This window comes from Camelus dromedarius, chromosome 6 (assembly GCF_036321535.1).
Source record: "Camelus dromedarius isolate mCamDro1 chromosome 6, mCamDro1.pat, whole genome shotgun sequence".
In the NCBI taxonomy this organism is placed as follows: Eukaryota; Metazoa; Chordata; class Mammalia; order Artiodactyla; family Camelidae; genus Camelus; species Camelus dromedarius.
In genome coordinates, this window is record NC_087441.1 from 50,038,446 (window position 1) to 50,059,946 (window position 21,501).

Here is a 21,501-nt window from a genome sequence, read left to right on the forward strand (position 1 = left end):
ACATTACAGTTTCTGGTTTTTACTTCCTTCATTAATTATATTCCTCTAATACACTAATGGCAGTGAGCTTCAAGCAGCAGGAGTTCCTCCTTTTTTCAGGCTTCAGGAAGAGGAGAAGTAGCTACCTGTCCTGAAGCTGGCTTCAAGTAAAAGTATTATATTTAAATTTAACAACCATGAAGGTGATCGTTAGTTGGGTGAGGCTTTGTTATGTAACGAGGGGCAGAAGACAATTAACAGTCACAGTTCTAAGCATTACTCTTGGTTGGAAAGATCAAAAATAGTTTGTTTTATTATAACAATCATTGTTTTAAGTTGTAAAAAAGTGACATTTACCTTTTCCAATTGAGCGTTTTTTTTGGATTTGTATAAAAACTCTCCCACTGCCACAAAAACTGAGAGCACCAAGCCGGCTGCCAGAACAATGAAGATGCCACCAATATTTTGAACCCCCAGGGCACTGGCCTCTTTGCTCTCCTCCTCTGGACACCCATTGCCCCTCCACCACTTCTCCTTCATCATGTGCAGCTTGCCTTCCTCTTGCAGCTGAAGAATTGCTATGGTGATTTTGTCTCTATACGGAGAACCTAAGAAAAAAGAGGTTTGTTAACGATTTCAACCCAGAATTTCATAATTAAAGAAAAGTTAACATGATGAGAGAATAGAGCTTTTTACAAACACTCCAAAGTGTGCCAATATTTATTTTCAGTCAGGAAAAAAAAAGCTGGAAAATGGCAAAGAATAGAAGTTTAACAAGATAAACAGGGTGGGTGGCCTTTCTGATTTTGAAGGATAAAATATATTTTGTTTAGAAGGAAGAAAATATCTCCTTCTAAAAGGCAGGCTCAGCTCAGAGCAGTGAAAAGTAAATAAAATGGTGAGCAGAAATCTACAAAAGGAAATGGATAGAGTGCAAGAATATTTAATGTCTGGGAATCCTTCTACACTGGAAACAGAGCATTGATAGAACAGTAACCTTGATTTTTACAAAAGTTGTAGAAAAAATGATGTTTCCTGTGATAAAGTGCAACAATTAATGGCAATCATGATTAAGCTATATTGAGAGGTAGCTAATACTCTGCAGATAATAAGTAATACTCATATTTGTTATTTGATATGAATGATAGAATAGGTTTGTACAGACTTGGATCATTCAAAAATCCTCACGGGGACACACTGAAAGTTTTTTGGTTGTTTACTTATTGTTTTATGCTTTGGGGAGAAATATTCTCTTCAGTAGAGGCAACAATATAAATGAAATTTGGTTTTTATGCTGATGAGGGCAGATACTCATCTGCATTTGCTATTATATGATAATTAATAACTTTTCTAATCGTTTGCCCAGAAGCATGGAATAATATTGAACTATATGCATCTTTCAACATGTCCCCAGGGATCAGTCTTACTGCTTTCTTCTACCCAAAAACAGCCAGTTTCCAAAGTTTAATCTTCTTTCCTAAATCATTATACTGTATATTCCATTTTTCTGCACAAAATCATCCATAAGTGTTTTTCTATAAGCAGAAAAATCAGATCATATTCAGTGTTGCCTATGATTTGGTCTTGATTTAAATACACTTACATTCATACCTAAAGCTTTATTTTTCACTAAGAGGTCTTAAAAACCTGGCCAGGAAACTACTCTGCCTTATAAGGGGCATCACTACATGTCTTCTCTTCACTTGATTAATATAACAGGACTAATTCAGCATTACTCTTTCAGCAGGAATAGGCAGCTAAAAGCAGAAACATAAGGAAAATCATACAAAGTTAGCAGCCTATTGAAAAAGTTGCAGGAGTGAAGATCTATTAAATCCAGCTGGAGAGCTGTTTCTTTAACATAATCCTCATTCTGCTCAGTAGCAATGTTTAAATATATGGTTTCTATACATTTTTCACAGCTCTCCTAAAGGGGGCATTATCCATTTGTATAGTTAGAGCTCAAATATTTTATTTTTATGGTGCAACAATCCCTAATTATAGTAAGGGAATTTTGGGTCCTCAGTTTCCTTTCTCTACTCTCTCCCAAATACTACTGTGATGAAAATACTCAGTTTCAGTTCTACCCCTCAGCCATTGCAGATTTCAGTGGATTAGCCTAGCCCATGCCACCTTCTACCTTGATCACTCAGAGGACACTCAGCCTATGTCACCTAGTATTACTATTATTTACCTTTCAAGATATGATATATTTTCCTAAGTAGATTATAAACTCTTTGGAATAGAGGGCATCTATCTGCTCCTATCTATCTATCTATCTATCTATCTATCTATCTATCTATCTAATCATCCACCTTAATTTTCAATCTTCTCTACAGAATAAGCTCTCAGAATGTTTCATATTATGAGGAGTATTGTATCTGATTGAGGCAGTCCTAACATAACGTAAGAATGACAATGGGGGTTTTGGTCTTCTCTGACATGTATTTAAAAACCATAAATGAAGGTCATCTTGTTTGGCTAGCCAGTTTTCATTAATTCACTACATCTAGCTGGGCACCAGCTTCAAAGTCACTTTTACTCTGAATTAGTATTCTGATTAACCATGTATATATTCCCTGCGAAATAAATATTTGATTGAAAAATTTATTTTAAGAGAGTCATAGTCTATCAAATATGTCCTTCAATTAGAAACATAGCATCTGAAACAAACTTTTGTATGATCATACTTGTGAAAATGGTCACAGGTAGTTAATACAAAAATTGTGGCCTTTTTCCTGGAAGTGACTTTGATATATGGAAAATTCTTGATCCCATTTACTAGGTAAGAAAAGGTCCTAACTTACATAGAAGAAAGAAAAAAAGAAAGAAAGAAAGAAAGAAAGAAAGGGAGGAAGGAAGGAAGGAAGGAAGGAAGGAAGGAAGGAAGGAAGGAAGGAAGGAAGGAAGGAAGGAAGAAAGAAAGAAAGAAAGAAAGAAAGAAAGAAAGAAAGAAAGAAAGAAAGAAAGAAAGAAAGAAAGAAAGAAAGAAAGAAAGAAGAAAGAAAGAAGGAAAAAAGAAAGAAAGAAAGAAGGAAAAAAGAAAGAAAGAAAGAAGGAAAAAAGAAAAAAGGGAAGGGAGGAAGGAAGGAGGGAGGGAGGGAGGGAAGGAAGGAGGGAGGGAGGGAGGGAAGGAAGGAAGGAAGGAAAGGAAACGTGATCATTACATAGTGAAGCCCCTTGATATGTCAGATGCATAAGACCTGAACCACAAAGCAGCACTCAAAGGAAGCATAATGGCAGTTTCAAGTGACATACAATGGCAGTATATGTGTGGGCATAAATAAAAACTACACATGCACCTATTCAGAATTTCCTCACTAAAAACTAGTCTCCAAATGTCCCTAAATGTTAAATTTTGATTAAAGAATTTTACATTAAAATATCAGTTCATTAAAATTCCTCCCAACAAGAGAGATTAAAAGCTCCTTAGGAAAATAAACTGTGATTTGTTATGAACAGTTAATACAAAACTCACCCAATATTTCAGAGCTAACTTGCTGGGTTTATTCAATTGAGTTGACTTCCTCCTTCCTACCTCCCTTGCTACTCTTCCATTCCTTTACCTTTCCTTTCCTCTTCCTCACACTTTCTCTTGTTTCTTTTCCTTCCCTTCCCCTACCCCCTTTCCTTTTCTCTCCCTCTGCTCTTCCTCCCTCCCTCTTTCGCTTTCTTTTCATCATTAGAAGTTTCTTATTTATAGAACAGAATACACGTTTTAATATACATAGTTGGTTCTAAAGTCTAAATCTACTACACACAATTTATTGATTTGCTCATTTGATGGTCCTTTTCATGCTCTTTACGAACTGACCATTTTAAGTACGTACCCAACATTTTCCTTATCCTATCCATTACATCTATATAACATAGTAATGATAAAGGAAATGGAGTCAACATTGCATTAAAATTCTTGGGGAGACTTATGGATTGATAAATATTATTTATCATTATTTGATGGATGAACCATTATTCATCCAGCAGGCAGCACAATGCCTTTCACACAGTAAGCATTCAACAAATGCTTTTTGAATGAAATGCTGAATCAGTTATAATATATCAATTATGATACAGCTCAGATATGTTAAGATCGAACTTCTGATATTAGATATCTTCTCAGGTTCTCATTAAATTCATCAGAATAAGTAGAACCCATAAATACACATTTCGCACTTCTAGTATTGACCATCTAGAATAAGGTAGGGTGACAAATAAGTTATAAATTCTTGTGCCATCCTTGCATTTATATCAACTTTCAGTAGTTTCCACTGGTCAGTGCCTTAATAAGTAAAAGATGCACTAGCACAAAAGATCTGAGGCTATCTGCTGGAACCATCAACTTCCATTCTTAAATTACAGCTCTGCTGGCAATGTTACATTTTATGAAATGGCTCCCTGCTTCCTATGCTAAGATGAGTGCTCCGTGCCCTAAATGCACAACAAATTGTGGGTGCTTTTAGAGCTTTATCTCTTTTTACCATTCTTTCCATGATAAAAATCTTCCAATAAAATTGGAACCAGACCACATTTTCTTGAAGTCTTTTTCTCAGCAAAAGATAGGTTTTATTATCTCTTACCACACTGAATCTCTTGTATTTGTTTTTAAGAAGTGCTAAGTCAAATTTTATGTTTACATTTAAGATTCAATTTCATATTGCTTTTTTTCCAGTTTTATGCTGCATTCAGTCAACAGTGCTATCACACAATATCAGAGCATCATTGTTCTTTTCCTCTGTAGAACTTATTTCAGTTTGTAACTAAAAAATAATTTCTGTGACTATTTGTTTAATGCTCATTTACCCTAATAGGCTGTAAATTTAACAAGAACAGGAATTGTATTTGCTTTGTTAGTAAAACACCTGGCACACAGTAAAGATAGTATTTGTTGAATAAATATGTGCATACAGAAAATAATGTATTAATTACCTAATAGTTGGTCATGCATGCCTGAAATTTTATCTTCAGTTATTTCCTGTGAGCCCAAACTATGTCTATATCTATAGATATAAATTTACCTATATCTATATATGAATCTTTATCTAATCTATATCTAATAATTATAATACCATTTTTTCAAATGAAGCATTTAATATATGTAAGCAACTAAACACTTCATGGGGCCCATTTCAGACTTGCTGTTAGATAAAGGCTAAACTGGTGTGAACGTTATTGTCATCACTCCTTGTATTTTCTTTTGAAGATATTCTATAAAAAAAAATTTCAATTTGATAGGACATAAGGAATCTATGAGTGAGAATCAGAACAGTTTAAGAAGAGTAATCTCATCTTGAAAATCAATTATTAACCCATAGCCTTTTAATCACAGAGTGGTAAGTGAGAGCTAAAAATGATCAGCTTTCCATGATACCTAGTAATCTTTCCACAGTGGAAATCTATGAACATCCTCTCCTTGCTTAAATCTTTTTTCAGTGGTGCTCTAAAGCTACAGAATAGAACCCCAGTTCCTAAAGATGTCACAGAATCCCTCTCTTCAACCTCTGATTTGTCCTCTTCTCCTTAGGCCTAATTTGGCAGCAATACAAACTACAAAGCTGTATTTCCATTGCCTGGAGAGCCTGTTTTCATATTTCCTCCAGTTTTCTGGTTGAACATCTTCACATCCAGATAAACTTCTACTTCTCTTTCCCAACCTGCACACTTTTCCTTGGCTGCCACAAAGACGTACAGGATCCCTCTTTGGTGCCATAGCACATGGCAGATTCTCTAGTACAACATTTAATACATCATAGTCTAATGTTCTACTGTATCTTTTTTCCTACTAGATAAAGATATGAGTGTCCTGAAGGCAAGGACCATGTCTGAATTTTTTTTTTTTACTATTAATTATTACATATGCATACACAGGTGCTAGATTATAGTCAAATAGGGGTGAACAGTGTAACATGAACCCCGGCCTCCTGGTTTTCACTGCAACACAAAACACTTATGTTGAATGACTTTTACAAGTATGGGGATCATTATAACAAAGAACATCGTATTACAGAGCCAGGTAATGGATGGAACAATCTTAGTCCATTGATGAGTTACACAAAAAAAGGGCTGCGTTACTTTGAAAAGCAGAGTAGGGACAATAACCCATCTTTCTTTTTGGCTGCCTTTCACCTACTTTTCCTCTATTTTCTTTCCCATATGCATTCCTGATTCAGAAAGTTATGTCTGAGAACGGGAAATGAAAGTGAGAGCACCACATACCCACTTTGTTCATTTCTTGTAGATATAGAGGATAGAACTCGGTTCAGGATATCAGGGTCATGGTGGAGTGGAGCCAAATATAAACAACATCGTTAATGTAGAAATGAGAGAAGAGAAGGAAGAAACCATGAGGTAGATACTATCTGGATTTGGGGAGCCAATATATATAGATATCAAGTGGATGTACTACCAAGGACATTATACATATGGTAAATTATTAATTTTTTTAAGTTAAATACCTGTATTCAAAATCTATAACTGGCTTAAACTGGATAGAGGTTGTGTTATTTGCTCTGCTGTAGACATCGAAATGCAATGTGTTATGGCCCTAAGGAAAAGTAATTTAAATGCATTCTACCTAAAGGGATATTTGTAGAATCCTCAGGAGAATATTCAAGTATCTAAGATTACAGTGGGAGATGGTTATAGGAGGCACACAAAATGCATCAATAAAAAAATTCAAATGATAGAGTATGTATTCTGGCCAGCTGCCTTTTATTCATAGTCTGAATACTCTGACTTATGTGAAAAAGAATAAGAAGGGCAAGTGTTATCAGCACATAATGAAAACAATAAACTACGTTCACTGTCTCTGACATATTTCATATATAATAGTTAAAATGGCTGGTGAAGTAGGTTTGTAGTCACATTTCTTCTCTGAGTATTAAATCATGAAACTCAGACACTAAATATGAAAATAGAAATAGTTTTATTCTAGAAACCCTGCCTCCCTTACAATTTCTCATCTGCATAATAATCATTTGAATAGTGTTAAGAGTGGAAATGTCAGAAATATTTTTCTTACTATGGTGTTTTCATTCTAAATCCAATATTAAACTTTCATGAATGAATTATAGAAGTTGAACCACTTTAAATAAAATCATCATCCTACTTAATCTTCAAGAACCCAAACATTGGAAGAGGGAATAGCTTATTTTAGAAGAGTAAAATATCCATCCTTGAAAGTAGAGCTGAAGTCCCTTTTCCAATTTGGCCTAACTGAACTTTGGTCCTCACTGAATTCTACCACTCTGAGGCCCTGCATTGTATAACAGACTGCTTGTTTATGTTCAATATTATATTTTCTCTATTTGATGTTAAGTTTGTTTTTCCAAGTTTGTCTCCTTAAGAAAGGAGATGATGTATAATTATATTTTATGTTCATTATTTTACAGAGCCAAGCAGGTGGAAGAGTGATCAAATTTCTTATAAACTGACAAAACTAAAAGGAAACATACATATCTTCAGAGATAATCTTCTCTGAATACATCTTGTACTCTAATTACTAAACACTCAAGAAATGTTAAAAGAAGGAATAAGTTTATGTTACTTATTTAGTTAATACCCTACCGTAGAAGTTGTCTCATCTTTGTAAAGTAGATATTGATCACTTTCTTTCCCCCGAATGATGCTTCCCTAACTGCAATATACTGATTGGCTGGTGGTAAAACCCTGGTTAAGTGCCATAGGAAATTATTTCTGATGGTTAGGAATGGATCATATTAACAGTCATCTACAATATAGTCAATATTTCTAAAAATATAAAGAATAGAGAGCAAAAAGGGTAAGACTCAAATAACTTAAATCACACACATACATCATTTTACTTATTAATAAAACATTTCTTCAGGACAGTCATTCAGAATTATTTGTGGTGAAGATGTTCTGATCCAAATGCTATAAATGTGAAATGTTTAATCCTTACCACAATCCAATTATGTAGACATGATTCTACTGCTTTACCAGTAGGGATACTGAGTCTCAGGAAGGCTTAGTAACTTCACCTAGGGCACCGAGGGCACTCAGGTGGAACTAGGATTTGAACTCAAGTCATCTGTCTACAAAGGCCACATATTCTACACAGCATGATAAGAATATGCCTTTCACATGAGGACTAGCAACTTCAGGGCATTCATCTTTGGAATTTAGTACTTACACAGTTCTCCTCTATGCTTTGACTTCTTTTTTTTTTTTCCTAATACGAGTGATTCATTGATCTTACTTAGTCCCGCTAACCAAAGGACGACAATCTGACACAGTCAATCTGGCTAACTAATATATAATAGAATTTAAACCCTTGGCCTTGGAGTAATTACCACAAGACACTAACAAAATAAATTAAATGATCTAATGTTTGCATATGAAATCTATCAGAACTAACTCTGTTTTCATGAGAATTAGCCATTTACGCATTGTTCAGGTACCATTTGGTCAGTATTTACAATGTTAATGAAGGCTGCTCACACAGGTGCTCACAATTCATCAGATTCCCTCGGGAAGCTTCCTAGCTTCCAGCCTGCAGGGTCTGTTGATGATGTCTGTGGAGCAGGCAGAGCTTACTGAGACTTGTCTGTGTTCAGTGACATGGAATCTGGAGTTTAACAAATATGCCAGGAAAATACAGCTTCCACAGGTGTAATTTGGCTTTTTTTGTGTTTAATTCAGGCTCTGAAAATTAGTAGATCTCAATTTAGACTTGTAAAATCACTTCACCAACATTAAAATTATGCTGCTTATGCAGTGAAAAAATAGAGTGCATTCTAATGGAAGGTTGACCTGCAGAAAGATGAATAATTTGCATCAATTTTTGTGCATTATGTTCATCTAATGAAGACAAATGTATTCATTCATTTCAGTAAAGCTAAAGAACTGAAGGCCGGCAATTTTATGCATCTATAATAATGAATATTACAGTACTTATTATATGATGAATTGGGAATTCTAGAAATGGATGGTGAGCAAAACTAGGGAAAAAGCATGCTTCTCATACTGATTTCTATTTTTATAAACACTGGCATCTGCCTTAAACAAACAACACGCTTCTCCTAGTACCAATTTTACATCTCTCACTCCATCAAATAACAAGAAATAAAGAAGCAATGAGATCTCATGCATTTAACATTAGAAAATAGAATTGAAGAAAGAAATTTCACATGATTCATGTGTCAAAGTAGTACCCTTCTACCATAAAGAGTCCATGATACACCCTATTGTAACATTTTTTACTTTAGGCTGATTATGTATAAGAGCATTATGAGATAAAAGTTAATTAAGAATTACGAATAGAGCTACAGCTATTTTGTATTCATATTAATATAAAATACGTTGTAAAATTGTTTATAAAGGTAATATTAAAATCCAATTATGAAGCAAGAATGCTTTTTATTATTTATAATTGCATAAGTAAATATGATAGAAGTAAAATGTGCATAACAATTTTGCATGTGATAAAATTGACTTTAAATTCAACCTTAGTGTTAGAAGGTCTTATACATTCATCTTTACAATGCCCGTTACATTCTTCACGCTTACGTATATTTCAGTAGCTCTCTATGATTTGAGTCATTTAAGTTGGATTTTGTTCACGGAAATAATTATTCATGGACTGTTTGAAACTTACTATTGATTTAACTCCACGGGTAAGGTTAGAAAATTTTAGCATCGTGGACAATAGGTACAGACATGAGCAGAAGTTCCTCCATCCCCTTCTCAGCTGACACATATTCCCCATGTGTTATTAAAGTTGGGAGACACCAATAAATGAATGATGTATGCCACTAGTTCATTGTTAGAAATAGCTTTAATGAGACCCTTCAGACACATGACAATACTTCTATGAGACTGAACACAGCAAAGCAAAATAACACCAACTGGCCCTAATGGATGTTTTCTAGACTGCTGCTCTCCCACCACCTCAAAGCGTGATATGCACTCAACATTGCAAAGAGAGAAGCCCAGAAGCCTTTTAGTATGGGTGGTCAGAAGGGAGGCAATGCAGCTGAAAATGCCATGAAGTAGAAATGCTCCCTGTTTGGATAAATAGATTATCACCTATGGTGTATTAAGGGACAAAACCGAAACCACTCACCCATTTTAAATACTCCTTAATGAAAACGGCTGTGATTTGCTTTTTTGCTTTACCCCGTCCAGAGCTGTTTTATTTTTAAATTCTAATAAATGAAAAGGAAGTTCAGCTAACTTATTATGAGTAAGAACACCTACAACTTCAGAAATCTACCACACAGTAAATACCACATTAAAATAACATAGCTGCAGTCTGGAAAACTATGAAAGGGATTTAATGTCACTGCAAGCTTAATTAAACCGGCTTATGCTTATTTAGCATTTACCTTCACATCATTGTTGATTGCTCCACTAAGGTATTTTTGTGTAAACAGAGCTTCCCTAATTAAATAGCTTATATCTGAGTCATTCAGTGATTTCACAACACACTTTGGGCAGTAATCATCACACTCAGAGTGATGAATGGTGACACGGGCCCCTAGAGGCCTAGCAGGCTAGAAGGATGCATGGACTTTGGGGGGATAAAAGGAAAATACGTATAATTTAAAAATATTTCTGAATATACGCTCCAAAAAAAAAATAATGTTTTCTGTTTCACTTCCTGCAATTAACCACATATGCCTCCATGACAATTGCTAAAAATCTGAGCAACCATGAAAGCAAAGAAAAGGGAGTTCCTCTCTTTGATCACATTTAGAATATTAATAAAGATAAAATTTTCATTCCGGTTTATGGCTCCTGCAGGTATGAACTCAGAATCCTGGGGAATTTCTGGAACTGATCTACATTTCCAGAACCAAAGCCCATATTGCTGTACTTTGAATATATTCATTTCCTTAACCCTTGCTTGGTAAAGAGCCTCAAATAACTTTTTTTTTTTTACATCTAAATGCATTCCTTTTTTTTGCTTATAACTAAAGAAAATTTTAGAACTAAGTAAATATAACAGATTACAAAAGAATTCAACATACTTGAACAAGATGATATAAAAGGTAAATGCTAACTAACTAGTTGAAACATGCAGATTATGTTGGCTGAAAGGTTATGAGAAGTCAGAACCTCATTCAAGTACTAGAGTTGTGTGTCATTGTGGTCATTAATGACTAAATAAATATAAATAATTCATGATACCATATTCTTAGCAGAGCTATCACACAGCAAATCATAAAATACTACCTGAAATTTTTCTCTCGGAAGTATTTGAGGGAGTGAAGTGTGAAACGCCGCTTTCTGGATTATGCTTCTTTGATGAAGTTATTATGAGTTAAGACTCACTCATAATGTAGTCTTGAAATCATTTTAATTTTATTCTATGCTATGAATGAGTAAAATATAATTTACTAAAGTTAAAAACTTAGTATTATCAAGTCAAACAAGAAAACAATTTATCTGAACAGAAGAAACAAAAATACCCGCAGGTAAGTGATTTGAATATTCATTCTTTTAAATTTAAATTATTGTGTTCAAATTTTTCTCATTCAGAGTTCAGCTAAAAACAAAATATATGTTAAATGCATTTTAAAAATTTTAGTAATTAGACATTTTAATGTATTTAAATTTAATGTTATTTGGCAGTGAAAATAAAGAATATGGTAAAATATTCTTCCTGGTCTATAATTTTGCTATGTCAAAATTTTATTATTATCCTTTGAATTTTTATTAACATCTACTGATAATTTTACATTAAAATTCCAAGAAGGTCCTTATAAAAGAAATGTATCTTTTTTTATTGTGGTATAGTCAGTTTACAAGAAATGTATCATTTGCTATTGCATAATTTTTAAAAATTCACTTTAATGAAAACACTAATACATTACACTATTATACCACACTAATCTACACACTGCAGAGAAATGATTCCACTTAAATGTATAATCCAACTTGATTTCTATGAGTTTCTCACGCAAGTGACCTTGCCAACGTCAATGACTATTTTCTGCAATAACTAAGCTTTCCTCAGAAAGGCAAAAGTTGATCTGATCAGCTGCGTTGAACAGATAAAAGGGAAAAAAAAAAAAACTACAGCCTAAGGCTTATAGTTTAATTTGTTTTGTTCTCTCATCTTAACTCTAAGATAACCTTAAAGTTAGAAGAAACAGAAATTCCAAGTGCTATACCCAGTGTTTTCCTCTATTTAAAAAGTTACACTAAAAGTATAGTTTGTATACTTATTAATATTTTAAATTCTTCCATATTTTCTTTGTAAGTCACTACCTTTCAGTAAACAGTGTCAAGGGTAGGGAGAAAAGAAAACTTACTCTTTGTATGACTCCAGCAAACTACAACAGAGAATTTCCTTAGAACTGATTCAACTACTATTTTTCTTTTTTAAAATAGTGTTCACATCTGAAAAATCCCAGTGAGTTTTTGAGAATTATATAATACACTATTTTGATTTATTTGTCACAAGCATTTCCTCAAAGCAAGACAGTATGATAGAGACATTCTTGGTATACTGGGATATTGTATTTACAGAACTAACATGCAAACAAACAAAAACTCAACTTTAAGATTTTATATTAAGTATGAGTCAAATTTATTTACTCTAGAAATTTTGAAATTAGGAGTGCTATTATGTAGCTACACTCCAAAGTCCTCACACATCCTCCACCAATCTTTTTCAATTCTCACCACCCTCAATACTCTAATGAGGTCATCACATTGAATAAGGTAAAATGCCATGCTGATCATTAGCTCTAAAAGTTCTTTGCTTTGTTTATAAATCTTGCTGCATCATAATATTTTCAGATGTAGAATTCATTTACTCAACAAATAATTGAAGGTCCACAGAATGCAGGCACTATTGTTGTGTGGGCTTACAGTAACAACAAAGAGACAAAAATCTCTGCCCTCCTCCAGATGAGGTAAACCAGGAGAGGATGGTAAGGATATTCAGGAATCTCACTCCTTTCAGAAGCAACACTGAGAAGTGCATTTATTTTCTCCAGCTCTTTCCAAATGAAACTATGAGACAATGAGAGCCTATCAAATCACTGCTTCTACCCCTCATAAGTATTTTAAAAATATGCTTGGTTTTTAAAATTTGTTCTAAGACATCAGCTCACCATATTTCTCCATGTCATTTCTAGTCCCACTTGAGATCAAACTCTGGGAGTCTGTCAAGCATATTATCTGAAACATTACTGTAAGTTTAGCTTTAAATAAACCTTAGATTTTCCCAGTCTGACCCTCTGATTTCACTAATTTAAAAAAAAGAAATCTAAAAACCACAAATTTCAAGTGACTTGTTTAAGATTACTATAAGTGATAAGGTTAAATCCAGAATATCAGTGTGCAAAATACTACACGATGATACTTTTGAATAGCACACCATCAGTCTCTTTTCTAAAACAGAAATGTGCTTATATAACTTTTCATAAACGAGGACAAGTATACTTGAAAAATTAGCGAAGTCACTCATCACAAATTCCAAATAAATGGTACCTGAACTCATGAGGTTGTTGAGATTTTTAGGTAATTCTTACCGAGGGCAAGTGGTATATGGATCTAACTATGGAGAATGCCAAGGTTTGAACACTCCATCAACACAAAACCATGGCAATAAACCCACGCCTTACTCTGAATATAAGTATGATTTGAGACATTTTGAAAAGATGTGGTCCTCAAGCATTATGATAACTCAATCATTGTCACATATCTATCATATGTTAGAATTAGTTAGAAAGCTTCTGAATTAATACATACATTGGCATAATAACAGCAAAGCTTCGGAAGGTCTTTCCCTGGTACAGGCAATAAGGAAAGTTCAGTTTGTGTAGAGAATTTTAAAACAATAGCACCAACTATCACCACACACTGGCAAGTCAAGGCATGTCAGAAATAAAATATTCCTCCCTTGAAACTATCTTTGGTTCATCCAAGTTCTAAACAATTATTTCCAAGTTTTAACAACCCGACTCTTACTGAGCTTTGAATTAACATATTTATTTCTTATTCTTTAATAAACATTGTATTCTACATAGAAACTAACTTGGAGAATTCGTATTATGAAGCTCACCCCTAGTACATGTGAGCTCAGCTACACTTGCACATTTTTTGAAGTAAGAACCTCGGGTTCTGGTTTAGCTTTATTTTCCATTGCTTTCTTCATTTCAACAGTGACTATGGAATCATTATTTTGAATCTACTATATAAATTGAGGAATATGCAGTATTACAGGAACGTCTCAGAATTTTCTCAAAGCCAGTTCAAACTCTTTTGAACTATAACGAATTTGCAAAAACTTTACCAAATATGATAGAATTTACTGTTGAATTTTTTTGTGCAGTCATTACGGTGCAAAATTTTTGGACTTCCTAAACATTTAAAAGATGCTAGAAATGATCCCGAAGAAACAAAGACATGGATAGTATTGTAATTTCTGGCATTTATTCTGAAATGGGATTTTTATGAATCTCTGCTCAACTTTCTAACTATGTTATTCATTTGAAAGAAACTTTTAAAAAGTAAAATTAGTAAAATTATAAATGAAGGTAAATGGATAAATATGGCTGTGCCATTTGTTAAACATGAATATATGGAAATCAGTTTTGACCTAGTCATTGAAAAACTTGGAGAAGTTAAGGTTCAAAAAAATTATGGGGTCATTGCTGTGCTAAGCCATTGAGTAGCTGTGTTTTCCCCTTTCTTTAAAAGATGTAATAAAACATGCTAATCTGTTATTTTTTTTTCCATTATACAGTATCGGTTTCCTGTTTTTTCTGTAAAAACTTACCACAAAGTTAGTGGCTTCAAACAACACAAATTTATTATCTCCTAGTTCTGCAGGTTGGAAGTCCTAATAGTGAAGTGTCTGCAGGGCTGCAATCCTCCTGTGGTCTCCAGGAAAGAATTTGTTTCCTTGCCTTCTAAACTAACTTCTAAAGGTCCTCTTCACTTCTAGGATTGTGGTCCTTTCCTCTATCTTCAGTTCAGCAGGTAGCATTTTCAAATCTATGTCCCTGTCTTCCTCCCCTCCCCTGCCATGGTCAGAACCCTCCTAAATTGGTTCATTGAAACCTAATCCCCAATATAATGGTATTTGGAGGTAGGAGCTCCCTGGGAGTGACTGAGTCATGAGAGTGGAGTGAATGAGATTAGTGCTCTTATCAAAGGGGCTCCAGAGAGATCCCTTGAACCTTCCTGGGGAGGAAGGAGTTTCTCAGTTTCTCACCAGACACCAAATCTGTTGATTCTTTGATTTTGGACTTCCAGCTTCCAAAACTGTGGGAAATAAATTCCTGTTGTTTGTAAAGCACCCAGTCATTAGTATTTTGTTATAGCAGCCCAGATAGACTAACACATTCTTTCTCTCACTACTTCTACTGTAGTATTTCCTTAACCGTGACTTTACTTGACTCTTGTGCCTCCTTCTTATAAGGCCCCTTTTGATCACATTAGAAAATCCAGGATAATCTCCGCATTTTAAGATCCTTAACTTAATCACATCTGTAAAGTCCCTTTTGCCATAAAAGGTATCATATTCACATTTTCTGGGGATTAGGCCATGGATACTCTGGGGAGCCATGATGATGCCCACGACATGCACATATGTACTGTAACATTAGCATTTATGCATTCATTCATTTATCATATGAATATATATATACATATTCATATAGTATGCATAAATTTAAAGCTCAATAATCCAAAATTTTATTTTCTGATAATTATTAATATTTTATTCTGTGATTATTACTGAAAAAAATTTTGTCATATAAAAAATGTTAAAAATAATCAATCCTACTGTAAAATATTCTAGGTATGTTCTTAGTAAATAGTCTGCTACTTCTCTTAAATAAATCATATATCTCTCTTAAATAAAATAAATATTCACAGTGACCATTTGTAGCTCATTCTTTTAGTTAACTAAGTCAAATACTATATTCAGAAGCCACTTATCTGAAAAAATGAAGTTGCAAAAACTTTTGCATTCATAAAACATATTTTAGATGTAAGATTGAGAAGGTCCTTTAGGAAAGTGTTGTGGATTTTGTCAACAGATACAGTAGAAACGTCTAATGACCATTTTGGTAGAAATCAATTTTTCTTTTGTGATTTATTCTTTTAGAAGCAGAGGTCCAAATATCTTCCTGACTTTCTACAGTAACGGAACATACAAGATACATTTGTTTGAAGCAAAATTCCTAATATCCTGTGGAGGCACTGTTTTTTTCTCCCTTTTCCAAAGAACTAAGATTGATGAACAAAGAACGAGTGGCTGACATAAAACTTACCCATGGGGGTGCCCACGCCATAACCCTTGGAGTCTATGAGGCCGCCAATCTGTGTCAGGTTACAGTTCCGCTGGGTGACGAACTCGATGGTTGTTGACTCCATTAGGAAAGCGTAATCAGAGGTGAGGACTCTCTGGATTCCTTCTTCATTACTTTTGACGAGCACAGACTGCCTCCTGCTGCTCATAAAGGCCCACATTTTGTCATAGGTGGAGATTTTTGATTTCTGGGGAAAAACAAAAAACATAAGGAAAATAGTCCTTACATTCCATGTGATCCTACAATATTTAGGTGAAATTGACTATATTCAGTTTGTTCATACTTTATAGTTGTATTATTAATAACAGAGATACTAAATGAAAAAAATCAAAATCTATATGAAAAGTTTTTCAGAGAAATCCCTCATCGGATTTCCAGGTAGGGAGCAGATTTATTTAACAAGCATATAAAAAAAAGTCCTGATGTTCAAAAGTTCACAAGTAGTAGATCAGAGAAGGCAGTAAAACAGAGAAAATAAACAAGATTAATCAGGAGGGTTCTTTATGTTTGTATCTCACACGAGTATCTCATGTGTACAATTTTATCTTTCAACATTACTATAACATCAAAGTTGGAAGATACAGACACTGGACACCGACTGGCACTATAAAAATTTTAAGTGGTTCCCCACCTCCACTTTGGTTGACTATAAGACAGATGTTACATTATCCCCCAAGGACACATACAGATACAGAGAGGAATTTGTTACAAATAAGGATGACTACGCTTCTGCTGAGACACAATCTGGATACCACAGAACTTCTTTTAACCTGCCTCAGTTCAACAAGAAATCAATCATTTAGGTCTACTAACTAATGATTCTTGGACCAAGAAAATAGAAGAGTATTTACATCCAACTGTAATTTCTCAGTAGGGCTTCGGTAGGATTTATTGCTAGAGGAGAGAAACAGGTTTTGTTCAGAGGCACTGGTAAAACATTAACCTGGAAAAGGTTAGCATCTGCTTCTGGAAAGCTCATCTTTGAAAATTTTACCTTAGTTTAATTCTTATACAAGTTCAAAAAAAAAAAAACTGAAACTATAAACACAAGAAGGATATTCACCATACTGGTTGACTGTCATAAAAAATCAAAACTATTTTCAAATAAATATATTTGCAATTTTCTACAGCTTAAGTGTGCATTTAGTCCTACGTATGCCAGGACATAAATGCAGTATTACTCCTTCCACTAAAAGGCAAGTACACAGTAATATTTAGAAAAATTCTGGCACTACTTCAATGATAAAATGAGAAGAGAAACCTTAAATGTACTTGGAAAAATACCTACGGATATAATGAGTGCTTTATACAAACAAGTATAGCTTTAGGGCTAAGAAAGGATAGAAATGCAAACTGCTACTCCAGTGAAACACTAAAACATGCTAAAAGGCCAGTGGCTCAAAGTCTGAAAAGAAGCAGCTACAGCCCTTAGGGTAAGATAGATAGGGTTACAAGCTGGGGCAGTTACTCAGCAATTCAATTGTTTTCAAGTCAAATAACCAAATGTTGGAAGTAGAAACGGGAAAATAAAGAAGGACTATTTAAGGCTATGATGCAATTCTTACTGGAGTAATTAAGAACAATAGTGAGATTTTGCAAAGATGCATTAGTAATTATCCAGTTAGTAACATAATGAGAGTAGCCAGAACAAGTACACTTCCTTTCAAAGGTAAAGAATTTTTCTTCTAATATTTTGGATTTGGTGAGGCCTAAATACAAAATAAAACCAAAATTAAAGCTCACCTGCAGATTAAAGAGACTTTATGTAAAAAATAAAAGTAAATAAAATTGGACACAGTTTTTGATTTAGTGAATCTGTGACTGATAATAAACACAATCTCATAAATGTAATACTAAAACCTTATGTAATCAAAACTGCACATTATTACTTGACAATTTAAAATGTAACATCTTTGATGGAGAGTGATAGTGTAATAGCTTAACAAGGGTATACTCATTGAGGCCCAAATCAAGCAGAGATAGCAAAGTGTACAAGAAGTTATTTTCATTTGCATTGATCATAAATTACCTAAATTCTGTTTTGCTTTAGTTATTGGAATACTAGCAATCAATATATTTTAGTGCTTTAGTTATATGATTTTGAATTCATGATAATATGTTCCATCCATTGAGAAGTGTTTATTTAAATAAAAACTTGAGGACTAGCAATTTTGTTCCAAACAGGGGGAACATAATGTTTACGATGGCACTAATCCTTTAGACAGTATAATTACGTCTTTCTATTTTTTAACATGAAAAGTAAAACTTTTTAGTTTACAGTTTAAAAGAAGAGAATTAGTTTCTTAATAGTACATGAATGTATCAATTATTAATATTTTGCTGTGGTTGATGCAGCAAACACATCAACTTTTTTTTTTAAAAAAACAACTAGAAACCAACAAATATTTCTAATATGTCTTTACAAATATATAGTTTAATTCTAGATTAATGTGAAATGCAGTATTATTTTACATTTGAAATGTCTAATCTACAATACTAATCTTCAACTGACAAAATGAGGATTTTAGAAAATATATTTTTATATAAAATTCTTATAGACTTTTTCTGCGAACACTTCTTAGAAGGTATTATTTATACTCATTCTGAAACTAATCATTTCCTATTCTCCATTGTTATTTAAGAATCTCTTATTGATATACTTCTGATTTTCAGGAATCTGTTGTCTATGATTTGTATACAGCTTCACTCATCTTTCTTGTCTGCAGAAAATATAAGTATTTCTATTATTCTTACATTGTATACTAGGTTTTGATAGATACCTAAATTGTTTTGTGTCCCATAATAAAGAGAAACAAATAGAATATTTTAAATATTATAAGTAAAATAATTCCAAATAAGAAATATTTTAATTTAGAAATATTGACCCACTGCTGGTCACACACATTCTATATGGCTTGCTTGCTTGTTTTGCTGTTATTCTTTGGCACCTGTTTCCAACTGGATACAGTCATCTCTCAATTAGGGCTGTAAAACACAACTCTGTAGAAAAGATATGGGAGATAAGGTAGACTCCTTGTGTGTGTGTGTGTGTGTGTGTGTGTGTGTGATATGTGATGCCATTCAACTCTTAACCTATTTCTACAGAAAGCGGAAAAGGAGAACTGCTCTGTAGGAGCTCCTGGTGATTTTATTACTTCTATAATTTTCAGTGGTAAAGTGACTATATACCTTTTTAAAAACAAAAGGTTGGAACAACATGAATTTTACTGAAACTCTTAAATTTAAAGCAGCTAAGATGGCTTATAAAGTATTTGAAGAAAGTATCTGAGCAAACTCTTAGGCTGAATATGAAGCTTAGGCTGCTGTTTTCTCTACAAATCTGGCCACTCATAAATAGTTGACTACTGATACTTACCTCTATAGATAAATTCTGAATACTGTAGGCCTGAGTCAAAAGTAATGATCACTAATTCTATATCTCTTATAATGGAACATATGTCCTTCTGCAAGCCACTTATCTCTTTTGATTTCAGTTTACATAACAGTCAAATACCTTTGCCAACCTCACAGGGTTTTTGTGAGGCTCAAAATAAGACACTACATGTAAACACGTTATTCAGTAGTAAGATATTTTTGTAATTCTAATGAAAAAAAAAATAGCACACTACTACCAAATGCTTGTGTGTTATTTTTCTTAAAAAATACCAAGTACTTTGGCCAAGATGGCAGGTTGAATATCATCTTTGAGCACATGCTGTCTCCTATGGCATGAAACCACGAGGCAAAAGAGAATTGTACAAGGTGCAACAGAAACAAAATTTTCAAAGCTGGAAAGCAGATAGATGAATTGTAACCGAGCTAACCAACCTTTAGAAATCCCTTGTCCCCTGCTAAAGTTTTTGAGGTTGGTATTTTCATATCCCTCTCAAAGCCAGAGTGATCAAACGCCTAACAAAAGTAGAATTTATTGAAAGAATGTCTTTAAAACAACTATCTCTGAGCAGTTTGGTGACTGCTTCATCAAACTAAGGACTAGAAGTTTTATTCTCTGGGGAGCAAACAGGAGCACACTGTACACAGTTGAGCTGGGGGCACCCATATTGAAACCAGAAGGAACAAGTTGGATTCTACAACCGGTATTGAGACCAGTCAGCCTTGTGACTGTCTTGGTTCTTTGAATTCCTCCAGTAAAGATGATGGGAGTTTTTTTTTAAGCAAAAATGAACTGTTCCAGAGAGATAATGATAAATAATAATTAATAGTAATAATAATAATAATAATAGCAGTTAACATATAAAGCTTAGCATGTGCCAGACATTCTAAATTATTTATAAATATTAAATCACTTAAGTTTTACAAGATTTCTACTAGGTGGTAGATATTTGTGTCTGCATTCTACAAATGAGAAAACCAAAACATGAAGAGGTTGATAATTTGCTTAAATTCATGTGGCTACTTCCTAAAACCAGTTATCAAACATGGGCAGATTAGCTACAAAGTTCACATTCTTAATTATTGCACTATATCAACTGTGTCTAAAGACACATATTATGGTTTTCCAACAAAACAACCCACTACATCACCCTAAAGTGAAGCTCATATTTTTTCATCCTTAATTAAGCACCCAGAGCTTGCAGTGAGCCTCTAACAGAAAATATAAAGACAAAATAAACAAACTACAAAGGTATAAATGTCCTCAGAGAGGTAAAAGTTACCACATAAATGCAAAGAAAAATATTCAAATGGACTCTGTTGAAAGAAAATACATTCAGAGGACAAATACATTTTTAAAAATCTGACATCAAAATTAGAAACCTTAAGTGAAATGTTAGAAAATAAAGTTAAGGCAACCTCCAGAAAAGGAGAACAAAAAGTTAAAAAGACAGGAGGAAAGAATCCTGAGGAAGTATCATCAACTGATGTCTAAAGAATGAGTTCATGCCAACTACCTAATGAAAAACCAAGAACTTTCTAGACAGACAGGAAAAAAACCAGTTAAGAGACACTATCTTGGACATGCTTTTGATGGACTGGGATATTGAAGGAAATACTCTGGGGCACAGAGAGTCAAGCAACATGGTGCTAGAGAAACAGAAATAGATCAAGAATGACCAAGATGGCCTTACCATTTCCTTTGGCTTTCTAATCTTTAGATGGCTTCTTGCTTCCTCTAGACCCCTGACCTCACTCTTCCCCTGGCCTTTCCAGCATTCAGATGGTCTAACTACTGAGGTCCTTCCCTCCCTTTTCTTAGATCATTTACTTTAGA

At 33.8% G+C, this 21,501-nt stretch overlaps 1 protein-coding gene across 3 annotated transcripts in view; it reads right to left on the reverse strand.

The window, feature by feature from the left end:
- GRIK2 (glutamate ionotropic receptor kainate type subunit 2) overlaps positions 1-21,501 on the reverse strand; it is a 605,730-nt gene that overhangs the window by 13,024 nt on the left and 571,205 nt on the right. For all 3 annotated transcript variants that reach the window (XM_031456080.2, XM_031456083.2, XM_031456088.2), the window contains 2 exons: positions 16,233-16,458; positions 337-587 (listed from right to left, as the gene is read on the reverse strand). In XM_031456080.2, the coding sequence (XP_031311940.1) occupies positions 337-587; positions 16,233-16,458 (477 nt within the window). The remainder of the gene's footprint in view (positions 1-336; positions 588-16,232; positions 16,459-21,501) is intronic.